Raw genomic sequence first — 19929 nt, forward strand, 5'->3', positions numbered from 1 at the left:
ATGATCTGAGCAGCTGTGTTTTGAACTTTTTGAAGTTTTCTGGAGCAGATATTGAGATGAACCAGACAGAATTGAGTTACAAACACACACGGTCTAATTTCTACAGTGTCGGTTTGAATCATACATGACTTCAGAAAGGAGAAAGCTGAATCTCATTTGACCCATGCATAACCTCAGACCCAGACATAAGCTTAACATTTTCACTAGACTTACTTGTGAAAGTTTGAATGAAAGACATAAATTGGTTGCAGGAACCCACAGGGTTACCTCTCACACATGTATAAATATATCGTCTTTAGCTGTGTTACATAAGGTGAAGTTCATCTGTTCAGTAGATCAGTCATGATCCCACACGGTGATGTAGGTAGGGGTAGGGTGTTTATCATTTCCTCTTCCTCTTGTAACCTATTCTCCTACTGTTTTTGTGATTGGGTAATGTATTTAGCAGAGAAAGCAAATTTTGTAGTAAATTATGTTACTCTAGTAATACTTACCTTTCATTACTAAATTCCTTCTTACCCATCTCTGCATTTTTGTTAAAGGTTTCACTGAAGCTAAAACCACAGGGGTGTGATGTTTTATCAATGAAATACTGCGAAATCTCTGACAACATGAAATCACCTTATCGGGAATATAAATGAACATTCATTTATATTACCGATAAGGTGATTTCATGTTGTCAGAGATTTCACTGTACTTGATTGATAAAACGTCAGACTCCTGTGCTGAAACTGGCTACATCTGGTAAGGGAGTTAACATGTAAGATTTGTTTCCCTTTGTGTCAATGCTTTATAAATGGAAAGATGATTTTTAACCTTTCATGAAAGATTGGAATTGGAGGCTCCAGAGAGTAATCCTAATATTATTATGTTTGGGTAATTATTTATATGATAATAATAATAATAATAATAATAATGCTTTATTTATAGAAGGTGACTCATTAGTCAAGGACTATTCTCCCTTGAGGCCCTCTTAAGGAAAGTATAACAATGCACATTATATGAAGATAGCAATAATTTAAGTGTTTATTTTAACATGTTTAGTATTAAAATACTAAATTCCATTATCTGTTAGAAACACATGCATGCTCATGATATCTCTTCTTAAATACTCTAATATTTTCAGCAGATTTTACATGTAGCGCAAGCTTATTCCACAGAACTGTACCAGAGTATTGAAAACTCTTTTATCGGAGAAACATAATTTACTTAAACAAATTGCAAACATGATTTGCAAGCATTTTAACATTGTATAACTATTCCACTCCCTTTATTTAATAAATACAAAAGATGTAATTAATGTGCGATTACAAAGCAGGTGACTCCTTTTAGTTGTTTGTAAGAATGCAACAAGCAGTCTAAAGCAGACTGAAGTTCAAAACAAAGCTGACACTTAATTAGATGTTTGGAAATGCTCACAGACATGCCTATGATAGTAGATTGACACTTTTCACATTTGAACACAAGAGGTCAGCATTTAAGATGATAACACTAAATCCGAAATATAAGACAGTAGGGGAGTTAATACATGATCTTCACTTGACAAAGCTTATTTAATCGGTATTTATTTCTTAAAATGCTGCAACCAGCAGGCACTACTGATATTGTCATGAATCAAAATACTGTCAAATATTGTTATTTACAGTGTACTGACACATTTTTATACAGAAAACGTCACAAAATATATGACTTAAATGTGCGAATTTCATCAAGCTGAACCAGATTTCCGAAAACAAAAAACGGGTGATATGTCAGTTTCATTAATTTTTTATCATGGTTTTCTTCACGTTTGATAAATAGGGCTAACTCTTGAGTTATTTTCTAAGGGAAAAACTGATATCCACAACTGATCCCACAATATAAGCAGGTTTACAGGTTATTTCAGCATGTATTATTGAGGGAGAAGTGTATATAGGGATACGGAAATCTAGTTGATTGTAAAATTTAAGAACTGTTGTTAGTATAATCTCAGAGAATTAAGTTTTAAAGAACTATTATTTTTTACTGAACAAACAAATTTATGAGTTTTTTTTACATTTTCTAACTTGCCTTAAGCATGTTGCCATTTCTGAAATTTATAACATTTTTACTTCCAGTCCTAAAGTTAAACCAGAATTTAAATCACAGCTTATTTCACATGTCCTCATTCAGTTCAAATTGTAGTTTAGCATCACCCATGACTTTGGTGTTTAATTGTACGATTGCCATATCTGTTGTCAAATAGTAAGAAAGAAGGACAAAATACAAGTGATATGCTGCATGCAAATTAGATGTTAGATATCACAGTGGGTAAATGGGAGGCACCTACTTAAACACGTTCACATATTCCTAAAGATAAAGTGTAAACAATTAAAGCAAAAACTCAGTCAAGAATATTTATCTATCTAAAAGAAAAGTAAAATAGTATAATTGTTCTAATTTTTACTCTAACAGTGGCTGCATGGAAATGAGAGATTAAATTGTTGTATATTAAATAGATAACAAAATACACATACTTGTGAGCATGTTCATATGAGACAAGATAAAAACAACTTCATGGCACTCGGGAACTAAACAAAATATGATATAAGGGCAGTCAGGATCTTCTTTGCATGGACAGTTTGGTTAATGCCATATCAATATAGTGATATTTCATTTTTAGCTGTACTGGTTAGAGACCAAAAGAATTTATGGGAGTTTCTGTTGTCTTATAATCCATCCATTAGCACATGTTAGTTATTGCTACACCTCCTAGACTACTTGGAGAATTGCCATGAAACTTTACACACACACCCACACACACGGTCATCCATGATCAAACTGATCCAAGATTAATAAGGTGTTACTCAGCATCCCTTATGTTCCCCACAGTGGCCATATTGACAATCTTGTTATTGCAACTTTTTCTGGAGCCCCGAGTGGTCTAAAGCACTCTCCATCATGGATCACTGCCATCTCACCTCTGTCTGCATGGGTTTGAGTCTTGGGCTCAGCCAATGTGGATATGTGAGAAAGCTTGCTGGTAGCTAATTCTCATGGGTTGGTTGTTCTTTCCGGGGTTTTCTTGGGTTCTTCCTCTACTATTAATACTTGCCGCCATGTATAGCCTATCTTGTGCTGAAAAATGGCGTTAAACCCTGCAATAACAACAACAACAACAACAACATACATCTGTTGTGTCTCATACATCTGTTGTGACTCATGCATCTGTTGTGTCTCATACATGTGTTGTGACTCTCATGCATCTGTTGTGTCTCATACATCTGTTGTGTCTCGTACATCTGTCAACAGTTAAAATTTTAAAGTTCTTCCGAGAATCCCCCTAAAATAGGTACTTCATATGGCACTTAGCGGTCTAAGGCACTCACCTTGACAGCTCACTCACACATCTCACCTCTGTCTACTTGAGTTCAAGTCTCGGCATGACAACCATGGGTACAGTTTCCTATGGGTTGGTAATTATTCATGGGTTTTCCAGAGTTCTCCCTCCACCAAATATACTTGCTGCTGTTTGTAGCCAATGATGTGCTGACAAGTAGCGTTCAACCCTAAAATACCATACTAAACCCAACCAAAGTCCACCATACTTATTTCGACCAATGGCAGAAAGCATCAGTCATCAAGGGCTTTCAGTTGTATCACACTTATGATCAGTTACTAAACACAAAACAAATTAAAATGACATATTCTCAAAAGCAACTGAACATAATTTGGTCAAATTAAACAGAAAGGTATCATGACAGGAGGACCTTTCAAATTTGTACAAATGTTGCCAGTCTGGCATCAAAATATAGCCGCTGCTGCTACAAATAGAAAAGCAGGTGTTATTAAAACTAGATAAACCTTTAATGCAAGATTTTGACAGACAATAAAGTTAAATTAAACACACCCATAGTATGTAAGAAGTCTGCCAACATTTCTGCAAAATTGCCTTCAAAGTCTTATCTAGTTTAATTCATCATATTTTCCAAATATCTTTGTATCATCAACATTACAGTTTGTCACTTGTACCGTATTTTCCGGCGTATAAGTCGATACTTTTTGACTTGAAAGTTCGGTCTTCGTCTTATACTCCGAATCGTCTTATATATGGATTGTGTCATTGAAATTGCATCGACTTATATATGGATTACAGTATCCGGTATGCTATTGACATTGCTCTATAATCGGCATAATCGAAAACAGGTCACATAGAAGTACAAATTCATGTTAAATTACTATGTCAATAAATTGTCATAAACTAATATGACTGCATTTATATTTGTAAGTTTTGTCATTATTTATTTTGCATTCTGCGTGTTTTTTATTATTTCTCAAACATAAAATAAAAGAAAACAATTTACCGTACCGGTAAAAACTTCACCGGGCCGCATAGCACACTTACGGTCTATACTCTATAGTGTACTGTACTAATTCAAAGCATATTGTTTGTTCCTAAAAAAAAAGATATGAAATAACTGGTCCATTAATATTTGATTTTCCAGTATAATGTTGGACACACGTGAGCAATTACCAGCATAGCTTTTTGATTGATCCAATTGATCCTACAAAGGGATGTAATCCATATTAACTCGAGCGTTCTATGATTATTTATAAAATAATGTAGATCATGCATTCTACTGAATCCCCCAAATCATATGTTTCTAATTGTATTTGACAAAGTTTCTCAAATAAATTAGGTTTAAACTACACTAAAATCAGATATATAGATGGACTACCAGTACTCATAGATCATCAGTGATCCATGATTTTTAGTTTCGCAATTCAGTTTAAAGCAAATTGTAATGTCAACACTTCACCTATATTCATTCTTAACCAGCTGACGATTCAGTGTCTCTCTTTGATTATACTGGTTGTTGATAAATTGGTCTTTGGTTTCCAACAACAATCAAAGCCAGTTGCCGCAATTGTTCAGACCTTGATATTGGCTTTAGCTACCGATACTAGTTACCATATTGCCGGTACCCCATTGTTCTTTATCATTAATCCGCATCAATTACGCTACCCGTTTTTAATATCAATGGGATTAAGTACAACAGGAAATGATGCCCACTCCCTTCTCTAGATGTAAATAATGAATTTAGCCATGGGCATTGTTTTCATTGCTATAGTACTGGCACATTTTAATGAGTTCGGTATATTTTGATCTATCTTTTCAGTCATAATCATTCATATAAATATCCCCGTACAAATCATACAACTTATCTCACAATGCCTCCAGTCAAATCACGCAAGTCTTACACAGCGGCTTTTAAGCTGGAACTTGTAAAGTTCTCATCTATTGAATCTTGCACTCAAGACTGGTTTCAACTGGAAGGAATAATCATAGCATGCACAGCCACATGGCTCTTGTTGCAATGGATATCATAATTAAAACAAATATGGTTTAAACTAAACTAAAATCAGATATATTGTGAGCGCGCGCGTGCTTGTGTGTGTGCGCACGAGAGAGAGAGAGTGAGAGATGACAAGAAATTGTCCGTGTACAAGATTGTTCTTTTATTCAGGGCGGTTTTTATTTGTAGCTTTTGCAAAGAGAAAAAAGACGGTATTTTGAGTTACCTGACGATTGTGATAATCCTCATGTATTACGAGCCTACTATATTCCATTATCAATAAACACCTCTAAATCAACAATCCATTCTTGTTTTAATTACGATGTACATTGTCACAACAACCACATGGCTATGCAGTGTTATTTACACGGTAATTAAACATGCTTAGCGCTTTGGCTATAATTGAAACCAGATTGAGGGCAAGAATCGACAGAATAGGTCAAATCAGCGAGGCTGCCAGTAGGGAAATGAGGCTTTTTTTAGGGAAATGAAAATCTGTCAACATTTTATTGAAGTCATTGTCCATACAAAATTTGTTATAAGGACAAGAGATCATACCCATTACTTTGTATTCGAACTCGCCGATAAAGATAATAGTGGGGTATATCATTGAATAGATTAGTAATAAAATGTTAATTATATCCAAGTCCAAACAGAACAAACACTTAAAAAATAGCATATATATATATATATATATATATATATATATATATATATATATATATATATACGAATTGATTTAACGGAGTCCATGACTTTCAAACTTACGATAGAAAATGACAAGTTTGTATAAGTTACGTTCGTAACTACAGGTAATAAAATGAACTACAACATGGATGTGCTTTCAATTATAATAAAACAAGCATGGACTGTTTATTCAGCTGTGTCAATTGATAACAAAATATAGCAGTTCAGAAGTAAAATCACAAGCATGTTAGCATCGGTAATGCAATTTCACGATTGCCAGTAATATGGAATATCATACAATGATACCATCAATATTCATGCAACCGGAAGTTACTAGTATAAAATACAAAGCCAAGTTATTGACCTGGCCTCGTCTTATACTCTGAATCGACTTATATATGGACGAAGGATGGAAAATTTACAAAATTGGTCAATTCGACTTATACTCCGCATTGACTTGTAAGCCGGAAAATACGGTAGCTTGATTACATGTACGTAGATAAAGCATGATTTCTTTTGATTGGTTTGAATGTGCAACTTTTCGTATGATTGGTTTGAAAGTGCAACATTTCGTATGATTGGTTTAAAAGTGCAACATTTCGTATGATTAGTTTGAAAGTGCAACATTTCATATGATTGGTTTGAAAGTGCAACATTTCGTATGATTGGTTTGAAAGTACAACATATGCTTCGTCTGTAGTTGCAAAGAGCGTGTAAATCTGGCACTGGATGACATGGTAACCATTACTCCAATTAAACTGGACTATAATACTTTGTCTTAATTCCAGATTTCCATGATAAGAAACAAGATAATACATGATGGTGAAATGAAACTTTCTGATGCAGACAGAATGAATTACATACAGGAAATCATAAAGTTCTTAGAAGATCATGTCAGCCTGAAGTCAGTGGGGGATTGTCAGCTTTCTGTTATCAACATCCGCAAGGTATCGTTATTTGAGTAATATTTGCTGTTGTATATTGAGCAGATGATTTCATTGGTCAAGCGGTAACACTGCATGAAACAAACTTAGATCAGATGTGTACAGTATCGTAACTTCAGAGTCCATTTTGAGCATTTCAGTTTATGAAGTCTTAGAGACAATCCTGGCATGACCATGTCTACATTGTATGGAAACTGCATGCATAATTATCTTTTTCTCTTAGAATTTCAGGTTTCTTAAAGTTCTTTTGCAAAGTTCTTTTGCAAAGTCAAAACACAAAGTAGTGTAATTAGAATAGTACGTATACATACAATAAAAAAAAATAGAGCGAATCCACAACTTCTAATACCTCCCCAGCGAATCGACAACTACTTAAAAACCAACTACAGTGAATCCACAACTTCTAAGAGCTCTATAGTGAATCCACTGCTTCTAAGACCTCTACTATGAAACGACAGCTTTTAAGACCTCTATAATAATCCCACAGCCTCTGGGACTTCTGCATTGAATCTACAGCTTCTAAAACCTCTAGTTTTTTTGTACTGGACTTTAAGGTATAGACCTCTGTTGTGTGAGTCCCTTACAGGTTAATAGAGTCCAGATTCTTATTCAGGACTCATGGAATGCCCTGAAATGTGAAATACACATTCATTGCAAGCACTAGTGGGTACTAAATAAAAATAATGTCTCTTGGAAATCCATTATGATCAACATAGTGGCCATCTTGAAAAGTCTTATTGCTACTCCTCCTGACCAGACACTGATGATGGTTTCACTAAAACACTTTCTTTGATGTCAGGCTGCTCCTAAATGAAAATGTTACTCCTCGTACATTTAGTATGGCCAACGTATTGGTGATATTGCAATTCGTACATTTATTATGGCCAACGTATCGGTGATATTGCAATTCATACATTTATTATGGCCAACATATCGGTGATATTGCAATTCATACATTTAGTATGGCCAATGTATCGGTGATAATTGCAGTTTGTACATTTAATAAGGCCAACGTTTCGGTGATATTGCAATTTGTACATTTAGTGAGGCCAACATATCGGTGATATTGCAATTCGTACATTAAGTATGACCAATGTATCTGTGATATTGCAATTCGTACATTTAGTATGGCCAACGTATCCATGATATTGCAATTCGTACATTTAGTATAACCAACATATTAGCGATATTGCAATTTGTACATTTAGTATGGCCGACGTATCAGTGATATTGCAATTCATACATTTAGTATGACCAACGTATCGGTGATATTGCAATTCGTACATTTAGTATGACCAACGTATCAGTGATATTGCAATTCGTACATTTAGTATGACCAACGTATCAGTGATATTGTAATTTGTACATTTAGTATGACCAACGTATCAGTTATATTGCAATTCATATTAGTGCTTTGGAACATATAATCATATCAGCAGTTTTCATTAAAAAGTCTTTTATGATGTGTTGTTCCTTAATGAAAAAATAGTGGCCCTTTGACATCCAATGTGTCTGCCAATGTGGCCATCTTGAAAATCTTGTTATTGCAGCTTCTTCTGTGGTGATGCTAATAATGACTTGGAGTTTTCAAAAAAAGACTTTGTATGATATCTGGTTTGTCACAAATAAAATCCTGCTAGGCCAACCTGGGTCAGCTGTCTCAGTATGACCTCAGGATCTGTATTACGAACATGGTGGCCATCTTGAAAATCTTATTGCTTCTTCTTCTGAATGGATGGTTGCATTGACATGAAGTAATTTCTAATATTCTTTTTATGATGTTTGGATGGTCTTAAATGAATATGGTACCGATGCAACAGCCAATATGGCTACCATGGCAGTCTTTGTTATCCCTATTCTTCTTGACTGTATAGTCAAATTTCCATAGATTTTCTCAAACGGATTTTTTATGATGTCTGGTTGGTTCCATATTAGAATTGCATATAACACATTACAATACGGTTTAGAATAAAGACTTCTTGTGATGTGAATGGTCCCAAATGGACCTCAATCTTCATGGCCATGGTGATAATCTGAAAAATCTTTGTTATTACCACTTCAGATCTCCTGAATTGAATTCTTGTAATATATTGCTTTTTCTAAATAAAAATAGATACCATGTAGAAAATCATTATCATCATGCCGTAGTGTTTTCATGAACATGTTAACATGGTTCTGAATAGAAATGGTGCTCATCTGTTCTACGAAATGGCACATTAGTGTCCATCTAAAAAATCTTCTTATCTCTACTGTGCATGCATACCTGGTAGCAATGTCATCGGGTTTTGTATGAAAATGTGCAGATATGGCCACCAAAGTATCCACCTTTTTGTGAAGGAATTTTGAAAAAATAATACCATCAAGACTGAGAGTAAATGATTCCCTTGGTGTCCCAACTGGACATGAGAGTGAGTGAAAAAAACAACCTTGCTGTCACAACTGAGAGTCAAATTAAAAATATTTTGTCACTGATGCAAACATGAGGGTAAAGGGAAACACCACAGTCACAACCAAACATTTACCTTGGGATCAAGTCAGAGCCCATTGTGTGCATTTTTGTACTTCACTGAACTTACCATCACAATCATATTTCTGGTCAAATACATTTTTATTTAGTTGCATTTCAATGAACAAGTTGATAGCATTCTGACAATGATTTCACAGCAATAGATATTGACTCCAGTTTATAAATGCACTGGCTCATGAGTATGACAACAAAAACATATACCATAGGAATACATTTTTTTCAAACCCACACTGTGGATAATTATATAGAATACCCTGAATGATGCCACTTCATTAACTATATTTTTATCCCCAAGAGTATTAATTCTAGGGATAACGATTGTACAGTGTGTAATATTTATACACCAGTATAAAGGCAAAGCATATTACGTTATGATATTGATCATCAGTCTGTCGGTTAACATTCCACATTTCAGCATTACCAGTTTTTGTGGTTTGCTCATACTTGAGGTAAGAAAGAAGCCGTTTAATTTTAGGGTCTAGTATCGTTCTGAGGTACATATAAAAAGTTTGGAATATTTTTAATATAGCTGAAGTGTTAGAATTAAGTTTATCACAGTACTTTTAGCTAAATGTACTTACATGTCCCATGGCAGATTAATACTGATTCATTGGACTGAATGTGCTTACATGTCCCATGGCAGATTAATACTGATTCATTGGACTAAATGTGCTTACATGTCCCATGGCAGATTAATACTGATTCATTGGACTGAATGTGCTTACATGTCCCATGGCAGATTAATACTGATTCATTGGACTAAATATGCTTACATGTCCCATGGCAGATTAATACTGATTCATTGGACTGAATGTGCTTACATGTCCCATGGCAGATTAATTCATTGGACTAAATGTGCTTACATGTCGCATGGCAGATTAATACTGATTCATTGGACTAAATGTGCTTACATGCCCCATGGCAGATTAATACTGATTCATTGGACTAAATATGCTTACATGTCCCATGGCAGATTAATACTGATTCATTGGACTAAATGTGCTTACATGTCCCATTTCAGATTGAAAATGATTCTTTGGACGTCTTCTTCAATCTAAATGTTGAGATGACAGCTTTAAAGGCAGCAGTGAGTGAGTTCAGATTGGAACTAGGAATGGAGAAGGAGAATGCATTGAAGACAGCTGACTCCTTGAAAGAAGAATGTAAACAACTTAAAGAAAAACTAACGATGAGGGTTGATGATTTTGAAATGGATTTAGAACTACATGGAACAAGGATGGACACCATTGAAAGTAATGTACAGCATCAAGCACCACGACTTGATGCAGTTGAGGAAAATGTGCAGTATTTTGATACAAAATTGAAGGAGTTGAAAACAAGTACCGACACTGTACTTCAGCAGCAGGAGAAAAAACACGAGGAGATGGATACAACTGTAACACATTTGTCAGCATGTGTAGCCTTAGATGAAGCAAAACTTGGTATAGTAGAGAATAATTTGCAATCTTTAGATACGAAATTGCAGGAATTGAAAACAAATACAGACACTGTGCTACAGCAGCAGGAGAAAAAACACCAGGAGATGGATATAACTGTAACACATTTGTCAGAAAGTGTAGCCCTACATGAAACAAAACTTGGAAAAGTTGAGGAAAATCTACAGGAGCAGGAGAAGAAAGTAACACAGATCTCATCAAAACTTGATACAGTTGAGGAGATGATGCAAACACAATGGCAAAACAACTCTAGTAGGAAAAGAAAAGTAGATGGAGAAGGAAAATCATACTGTAGCTCATCAGGTATGAAGACAAAACATTACATGATTGGTGTGGTCATGTTATAAATGTATATTAAAAAAGGCTTGCAGTTTATTGTAAAAGCCCGGTGTTGTGATATACTTTAATTATAGTTTATTTAATTCAAGACCCGTAAATTTTCAAGAATCTATGTTATAATGTCGATTTCTAGCTTTAAAAGATGATAAAAGAGAAACAATATTGTTTCCACATGGGATGATATGGGTGATTTATTTAATACATAATCACATGCTGTCTGCTAAGATTGGGATGATATGGTTGACTCATTTAATACATATCACATGCTATCTGTTAGGATTGGGATGACATGGGTGACTCATTTAATACTTATCACATGCTGTCTGTTAAGATTGGGATGATATGGGTGACTCATATAATACATATCACATGCTGTCAAGATTGGGATGATATAGGTGACTCATTTAATGCATATCACATGCTATCTGTTAGGATTGGGATGATATGGTTGACTCATTTAATACATATCACATGTTGTCTGTTAGGATTGGGATGATATGGTTGACTCATTTAATACATATCACATGCTATCTGTTAGGATTGGGATGACATGGGTGACTCATTTAATACTTATCACATGCTGTCTGTTAAGATTGGGATGATATGGGTGACTCATATAATACATATCACATGCTGTCAAGATTGGGATGATATAGGTGACTCATTTAATGCATATCACATGCTATCTGTTAAGACTGGGATGATATGGGTGACTCATTTAATACATATCACACGCTGTCTGTTAGGAAGGGGATGATATGAGTGACTTATTTAATACATATCACACACTCTGTTAGGATGGGTTGATATGGGTGACTCATTTAATACATATCACATGCTGTCTGTTAGGATGGAGATAATATGGGTGACTCATTGAAAACATATCACATGCTGTCTGTTAGGATGGGGATGATAATGGGTGACTCATTTAATACATATCACATGCTGTTTGTTAGGATGGGGATGATATGGGTGACTCATTTAATATATATATCACATGCTGTCTGTTAGGATTGGGATGGTATGGGTGGCTTATTTAATACATATCACATGCTGTCTGTTAGGATGGGGATGATATGGGGAATAATATGGCTGACTCATTTAATACATAGCACATGCTGTCTGTTAGGATTGGGATGATATGGTTGACTCATTTAATACATATCACATGCTGTCTGTTAGGATTGGGATGATATGGTTGACTCATTTAATACATATCACATGCTGTCTGTTAGGATTGGGATGATATGGTTGACTCATTTAATACTTATCACATGCTGTCTGTTAGGGTGGGGAATGATATGGGTGATTCGTTTAATACATATCACATGCTGTCTGTTAGGTGGGGGATGATACAGGTGTCTCATGTGATATATATCACAATATTATGATTGAGATATGATATTTATCACAATATGTTTGTCCAGATTCCAAATTTATTCTGGCTTATGGATTAATGATGACTGTCCATCCATCCGTCTAATGCCAGTCTTCAGGGTATGGTTGCATTTAAGCCAGCTTTCAGACCATTTTGCTCATAGAGTCACATGACTTAGCATTTATATGTTTCATTAGGAGTGCTAGAGTCATTGGTAAAAAGTATTCATGATTCATTTATTTGTATTTACTGTTGCATTAAGTGCGGTTACTCATGGTTGGAGTTTGCATTTAGTTTAGATTTTACTATTGCCTAAAGAGTCATGTAACTTGATATATCAATATATCATGAAGGATAAGATATTTGAAAGATAAATCTAGGTCACTATTTCCAATATTTAACATCCCAGCCACTTGCATTGGCTTTGATTCAGCTGTTTCTCAGAAACTTTTGCCTGCAGAATGAAAGAACCTGATATAGAGATGTGTCTTAATGAATAAGTTATTGGGACTTATGCAGTACATAACAGAATACTGTCAGTTTTTCAGACCATTTTGCTCAAAGAATCACATGACTTGGCATTTAGATGTTTAATCAAATCAAAATGTGATAAAAGTACTAAGCCATAGGATGCATGATAAAAGTACTAAGCCATAGGATGCATGATAAAAGGACTAAGCCGTTGAATGCATGATAACAGTACTAAGCCATAGGATACATGATAAAAGTACTAAGCCATAGGATGCATCATAAAAGTACTAAGCCATAGGATGCATGATAAAAGGACTAAGCCATAGGATGCATGATAAAAGTACTAAGCCATAGGATACATGATAAAGGTACTTAGCCATAGGATGCATGATAAAAGTACCAAGCCATAGGATGCATGATAAAAGTACTAATCCATAGGATGCATGATAAAAGTACTAAGCCATATGATGCATGATAAAAGTACTAAGCCATATGATGCATGATAAAAGTACTAAGCCATAGGATGCATGATAAAAGTACTAAGCTATAGGATGCATGATAAAAGTACCAAGCCATAGGATGCATGATAAAAGTACTAAGCCATAGGATGCATGATAAAAGTACTAAGCCATAGGATGCATGATAAAAGTACCAAGCCATAGGATACATGATACAAGTACTAAACCGTAGAATGCATGATAAAAGTACTAAACCATAGGATGAATGATAAAAGTACTAAGCCACAGAATGCATGATAAAAGTACTAAGCCATAGGATGCAATCTGTCCATGCCACCATTTGTGGTTTTCTTGTCATGTTGTATTTTGGGTTGATTATTAGAAAAATGCTAAATGCATTTCTTGGTTCGGAAGGTGTACTGGAAAAAATTGAATGCATTTTTATAGTATCAAGAAGTAGATTAAAAATGTACATTTTAGCATTTTAAAGCAGAAACCAGGTTAGACAAATGAATGTTGTTAGGCTTGTTTGTATGAATGTATTGATATATTGATGTTTTAAGGTCATTACAAGAGTATTTCGTTTTCTGTTTTAATATATTTTTGACATTTTTGATTAATAATGAAACCCTTACTTGTGTGATTAGCGAAAAGGTGAGGTAGACAAGTGAAATTTGGCGGACATATTTCAATGTGATATAAATGATCTAATTCAATTTATTTAGGCCTTTATAATATTATTATATACATGATCTAATTCAATTATTTAGGCGTATATAACAAATTTTGACTTGACATGGTCTGATTTCATTTAAAAGGCCTTTATAACAATGTGATATACATGATCTGATTCGATTTTGAGGCCCATTGAATAATTTTACAGTTGGTTCCCATTGCTTATTTTAATGTAAACTGTTGCAGTCTGAATTGACAAAAACTTTATATGGTTAAGCAAAAGCCAAGTTGAGGTACAGAAACTAAATTTATAAAGAATATTTATAAGATAAATTCGTAATATTTTCAGTCCAGTGCAATAATGTTGTCAAATATTGCAATTATAACATTTTACTTTTTGAACATGAATTGTCCTAAAAGCAATCTGGTAGTAACATTACATCAGTGGGGGCATATGTGTTTTACGTACACAAATTCCAGTTCATACTCATTAAGTTATGACTTGAACATTTACAGAACAATGACCCATTACCCCTTGATTTCTCATATTGCTGGATCACAGTAATATTGGCAAAACATCATTACTGTGTTCCACTCACTTTCATAGAGCTAATTGATCTGTGAGCTATGGAACCAGCCTGTTTGAGGTAAATTACTTTTTAAAGGAATCAATATTTCCATGCATATAATTAATATGTGAGGTATGGCACCAGCCAGTATTACTAATTTATTAAGAGAATGTTTCCATGCAAATAATTATTATGTGAGATGTATAACCAGTTGATGGAATATTAAATGCCCTATTTAATATAATCACAGTTTCCATACAGCTAATTATTATGTGAGCTAAGGAATGAAACAAAGTGTGGTGGAATATTAAGTAGCCATTTTAAGATAATCAGTGTTTCCATACAGTGGATTATTATGTGAATTATAGATCCACTGTTAGGTAGTTGAATTACCCTAGTCAAGAGAATCAACAAATCTTTACAATTAATTATTATGTGAACTAGACCACCAGACTGGTGGAATTTTAAGCGCAATTGTTTAAGAAAATCAGTGTTTCAGTGGAACTGATTATTATGTGAGATACAGAACCAGTCTTGTGTGGAATTGCCCTATTTAAGGGAATCAATAATTCCATATAGTTAAATGTTATGCGAGATACAGAACCAGTCTTATGTGGAATTACTCTATTTAAGAGAATCTTTAATTCCATTCAGTTAAATATTATGTGAGATATAGAATCAATCTTATGTGGAATTTCTCTATTTGAGAGAATCAACAATTCCATACAACTAACTATTATGTGAGCTATTAAACCAACCTATATATAGTGGAATGTTAAACATTATATTTAAGGTAAATAATGTTTCTGTGGAACTAATTATCTTGTGAAAAATATCTTACATTTAAGCAAAACAAAATTTATTTAAGAAAATTGTTATCTTTTGTATCTTCAGATGCCCCAAGAAAGAGAAGACCAGAGAGTGATGGCCTGCGACAGCTTAAAAGTAAATCTAAACACACACATACACACACACACACACACACACACACACTTGTTTTATTAAGCTCATTGGTCTCAATATTGTTTGAATGTATGTGGTGTGTTGTCTTCCATCATCAAGTACTCCATGGGAGATTAGTTCCTATAAACTGCTTTTTTAAACCCCAGAACATTCAAACATTCATTGCCTTTCTTTCTCTCTGTCTCTCTGTCTCTCTCTTTCTTTCTTTCTTTCTTTCTTTCACTTGGTCCATGAGGCCAAGTGAGTTTATGGTTCATATTCTCAGACCATGAAGATCTTGGAAAATTTTGATATTGTGTAAGATCCAAGCATGTTAATGAGGTTATCTTGTATCTGATTGGCTGAGCTTGCTGCAAAACTGGAGTCCATATTTGTAATCTGATTCTGATCAGACATTGAATCATATGTCAGCATGGGGTATCTTGGACACGTTCAATATTGAGTGGGGTCCATGCATATTAAAGCAGCAGGGAAGTTCTACAGACCAGACGTTCCAGACCAAATAAAGCTTCCTACGAGAACTTTCTCCGTAGAAGCCTCAGATTTCAAAAATAAGCCTTCCTACGAAAATTAATTTGCGTAAATTCACTCCCGACTGCAATTTTTTGTGAACAAAATCAATGATTCCGGACAAGGATTTTAGGGGGGGGGGGGAATTTATTCTGGTGTCGACGAAGTTTGCGAAGTTTGGCTGCGGATCCTAATTTTACCTCGCATTAAAACAATATATTTGAAAATAATATGAGTCCGAAAGCTAGTACAGTTGGAGAGCCTCATTCTGCTAGATTAGCGCGAGAGCAATTAGCGGCATTAAAGAAGCTTATCCCGACAAAACAATTATTTAAGAGAAATGTTCGTGGTTACGAAGATGTGCAACATGGAATTGCCGAGGAATCATCGAAATGGTTGAAGCCAGTTACCGGAACAATCGAGCAAGTTGTATTTGGTGACGAAAAAGATCCAGATACCAGGAAAAAGGGAATTTTTCCCATGTTGAAAGGTATTGAGGAACAATCACGAACATTACCCGATCGATTAGCAATAGCAGCAGCAGCACAAGGGCAACAACCTGCAATTGATTCTGGAGCAAGTAATGGAAAACCTGGAAGAGGAAAACCTGTAATGATAAAAGGGAAGTTTAGTATCGAGAATTTAAGAGAAAATTTCACCGATGAGGGATGGGAAATAATATCACGACCGCTCTCGACACTGTATACCATAGATCAAATTGGTCAATTTGCGGAAGATATATTTAGTATTCGAAATGAATATTTGACTGCAATAGGAAAAAAAAGATACGGAACTCGTGATAATTGGTACAACATGATATATAAAGTTTACTCGGGAAAAACACATGTGAGTATGGTAACGGATCCGCGTTACAGGAGATTTTTAGAAGCAGCAAAAGACACACAAAGATATAATAAGCAAGTAGCAGAAGAAAGAAAACAACAGGAGAAGGAAGAAAAAGCTAAAACACGAAGAAGAAAAGTAATACCACAGGAAGAGGATATTCAACCACAGGAAGAAGATATTCAACCACAAGAATTAGGAGCTAGACCAAAAGAAAGAATTCCACCTCAGAAAAAGGAGAGAAAATCAAAAAAGAAAAAAGATCAGAGTGATCAGGAATCAGTAACTCAACCAAGCGAATATAAACCATCTGTGGGTAGTAGTTCGTTTGCAATTGATCCTAACATATCCGCTGATAATTATTTGAAAAAGAACTTGTTGCATTTACTCAGTAACTATGATTCAAAAATTCAGATGGCTGCGGATGATTCTCCGGAAAATAAAAGATTTTTTTTTGAATAAGGATATTGCCGATAAAGTCAAAGAAATTGATTGGATGGCGATAATTTATTTTGGTGGTTCAGGAAAACCAATAAAATATTATGATGAAAATTTTGCAAAATTTTTATTGGATGTTAATAAATATAAAGCAATGAAGAGAAGTACAATTTTGTCACCTACATTGGCGAGTGACACGTTAATCCCCATAATCCCCCCCCTTCCTTTTACCTCCCTTCAGAACAATTACCTAAGAGTGATAGTTCTTCTTCCTCCTCTTTTGATCTTTACCATCCCTCCCTTTCTCCTACAATATATCCAAGGGGGAGTCCTGCAGAGCGCCCCATTTGGCGCCCCCCACCTCCAGAACCAACATCGACAAACTGGAAACCACAGGAACTTTCACCCAAAGAAAGACGGGATATCCCGAGAGATGAGCACCCTGCTGCTAGAAGCCGCGATCCTCAACAATTACCATATTCGCCAATGACGTCGCCACCGACGTCGTCAGGGACATCACCAGGGTCATCTTCAACGCCGTCAGACGAAGTATTCCGCGTAACGCCATTGCAATCTCCAGAACCAAAAACAGGAAGCGGATATACCGTTTGCCCTGACAGTGTTGTCAACGATGTATCTCGCCTTGAGGTATTAATCGGAGGAAAACGAGCCGGAAATAACTCTCGCGAAGTAATCAACGAAGCCTCAGATATTTGTCAGCGGTTATTCCGCGGTGGCATCATTAATTCTCACATTTACAAGGAACTTGTCGATGAGCTCATCGATTAAAACAACACAATTGAAATAACATGATTGTTCACAAACATCAGCGCAGACCCAAACAGGTCCGCATAGTAAACTCTAGATTACCCGTATACAAATATATACACGGCAATGGATTCGGCGATATCATTGGAAGTCTCGTTACGCGAGTAATACCTAAAATCGGACCCACGATCAAACAATTCGCGTCAAAAGCAATAGGAAAAATCGGCGAGACTGCCATTTCTGGTATCGGTAATTTGGCCAGTAAAGGCTTCAATGCTGTCAAAAGTAAAATATTAAATTTAGTGCGCAAAAAACAATTCGTCAAATTACCCATCACCAGAGAAATGCCACCCGAAGTCAGCAAAGCCATAAACGACGCGGCAAATAAAAAAATAAACGATCTAGCAAAGGAAGTTGCTAAGACAAATATAGCGCAGGAAGTTGCTAAGACAAATCTCGCAAATGAAGTTGCTAAGACAAATCTAGCAAATAAAGTTGCTAAGACAAATCTAGCAAATACAAGCTTTATTTCAGGCAGCGGTCTTCGTTTTAGATGATATTCTTAATAATAAATGTTCGCACAAGTGTCAAATGAAGTGTTCGACATGGACGAGCCCGTAGGTAGAGATACATCCGTGCGAGATTTCCAGTATTTCTCGTACGATGCAGTTGACCCAAATACAAATAATCGCTTGGAAATTCAAGTCCACGATACAACAAGATATTTTCTTCCATCTGAGGCATATATCGAGGTTGTTGGGAAAATTGTAAAAGAAGATGATACCGCCTATGCCGATGATTTTGCTGTTGGGTTTGTCAACAACGGCATCATGGCATTATTCAAGAGCGCCACTTATATGATCGACGGAAGAGAGATCGAATCAATTACGGACAACGTTGATATAGCAACGACGATTATAGGCTTAGCGAGATACTCGGATGATTTTACCAGGTCAGCCGGTCCTAGTATGATGTTCGCCAAAGATAACTCCGATGACCCGGAACATTCCCCGTATGATATCGGTAGGCCGAGAAATGCCGCTGGCGCCGCCCCCGCCGATGTTCTTTCAGTGATGATCGGCACCAATATCAATTACAACCTTGGATTTGCCACGAGAAGAGCTATGCTAAGGGGAAATGAACGAAGATTTTCCTGTGCAATTCCGCTATCTCACATTTTTGGATTTTGCAGGCATTTCCGAAAAGTTATTTACGGAGCAAAACACACGATAACTTTCGTTCGAGACGCTGCTGGCAGTGACAAAGCCATCTGGCGAGATCCCGGTGATGCAGGCAAGGTAATCCTAACTAAATTTACCTTGTGGATGCCAGCGATAACCCCATCAATACTCGAGGAAGAAAAATTATTATCATTCATGAATCAAGGCGGAAAATCCGTCATGTCCTGGTTGACAACGATGACCGACTCCTGCGATGTTAATATCAACGGAATATTTACCTGGCGAATTGCGTCACAACAAGGTGTTTCGGCACCTAGGCACATCTTTGTTGCTCTTCAAAACGCAAACAGATACGATCAAAATCACAGTCATATGATATTTGATAATTTCGATGCAACAAACGTTT

At 35.6% G+C, this 19929-nt stretch overlaps 2 protein-coding genes across 3 annotated transcripts in view; one reads left to right on the forward strand and one right to left on the reverse strand.

Annotated features, from left to right (window-relative positions):
• Positions 1-18200, reverse strand: part of LOC149784048 (uncharacterized) — a 47584-nt gene extending 29384 nt beyond the window's left edge. Inside the window, exon 1 of one of the 2 annotated variants that reach the window (XM_089932138.1) lies at positions 17825-18200. The gene's annotated coding sequence lies outside the window, so the exon portion shown is untranslated. The remainder of the gene's footprint in view (positions 1-17824) is intronic. The other variant, XM_089932139.1, reaches the window with a different exon arrangement.
• The window catches only part of LOC149784049 (uncharacterized), a 59963-nt gene that overhangs the window by 13786 nt on the left and 26248 nt on the right, over positions 1-19929 (forward strand). The window contains exons 3-5 of the mRNA XM_089932136.1: positions 6791-6949; positions 10495-11233; positions 15715-15765. Coding sequence (XP_089788262.1) covers positions 6791-6949; positions 10495-11233; positions 15715-15765 — 949 coding nt within the window. The remainder of the gene's footprint in view (positions 1-6790; positions 6950-10494; positions 11234-15714; positions 15766-19929) is intronic.

Source organism: Sinohyriopsis cumingii, chromosome 14, assembly GCF_028554795.1.
Source record: "Sinohyriopsis cumingii isolate HCF-2022 chromosome 14, ASM2855479v2, whole genome shotgun sequence".
Lineage (NCBI taxonomy): Eukaryota > Metazoa > Mollusca > Bivalvia > Unionida > Unionidae > Sinohyriopsis > Sinohyriopsis cumingii.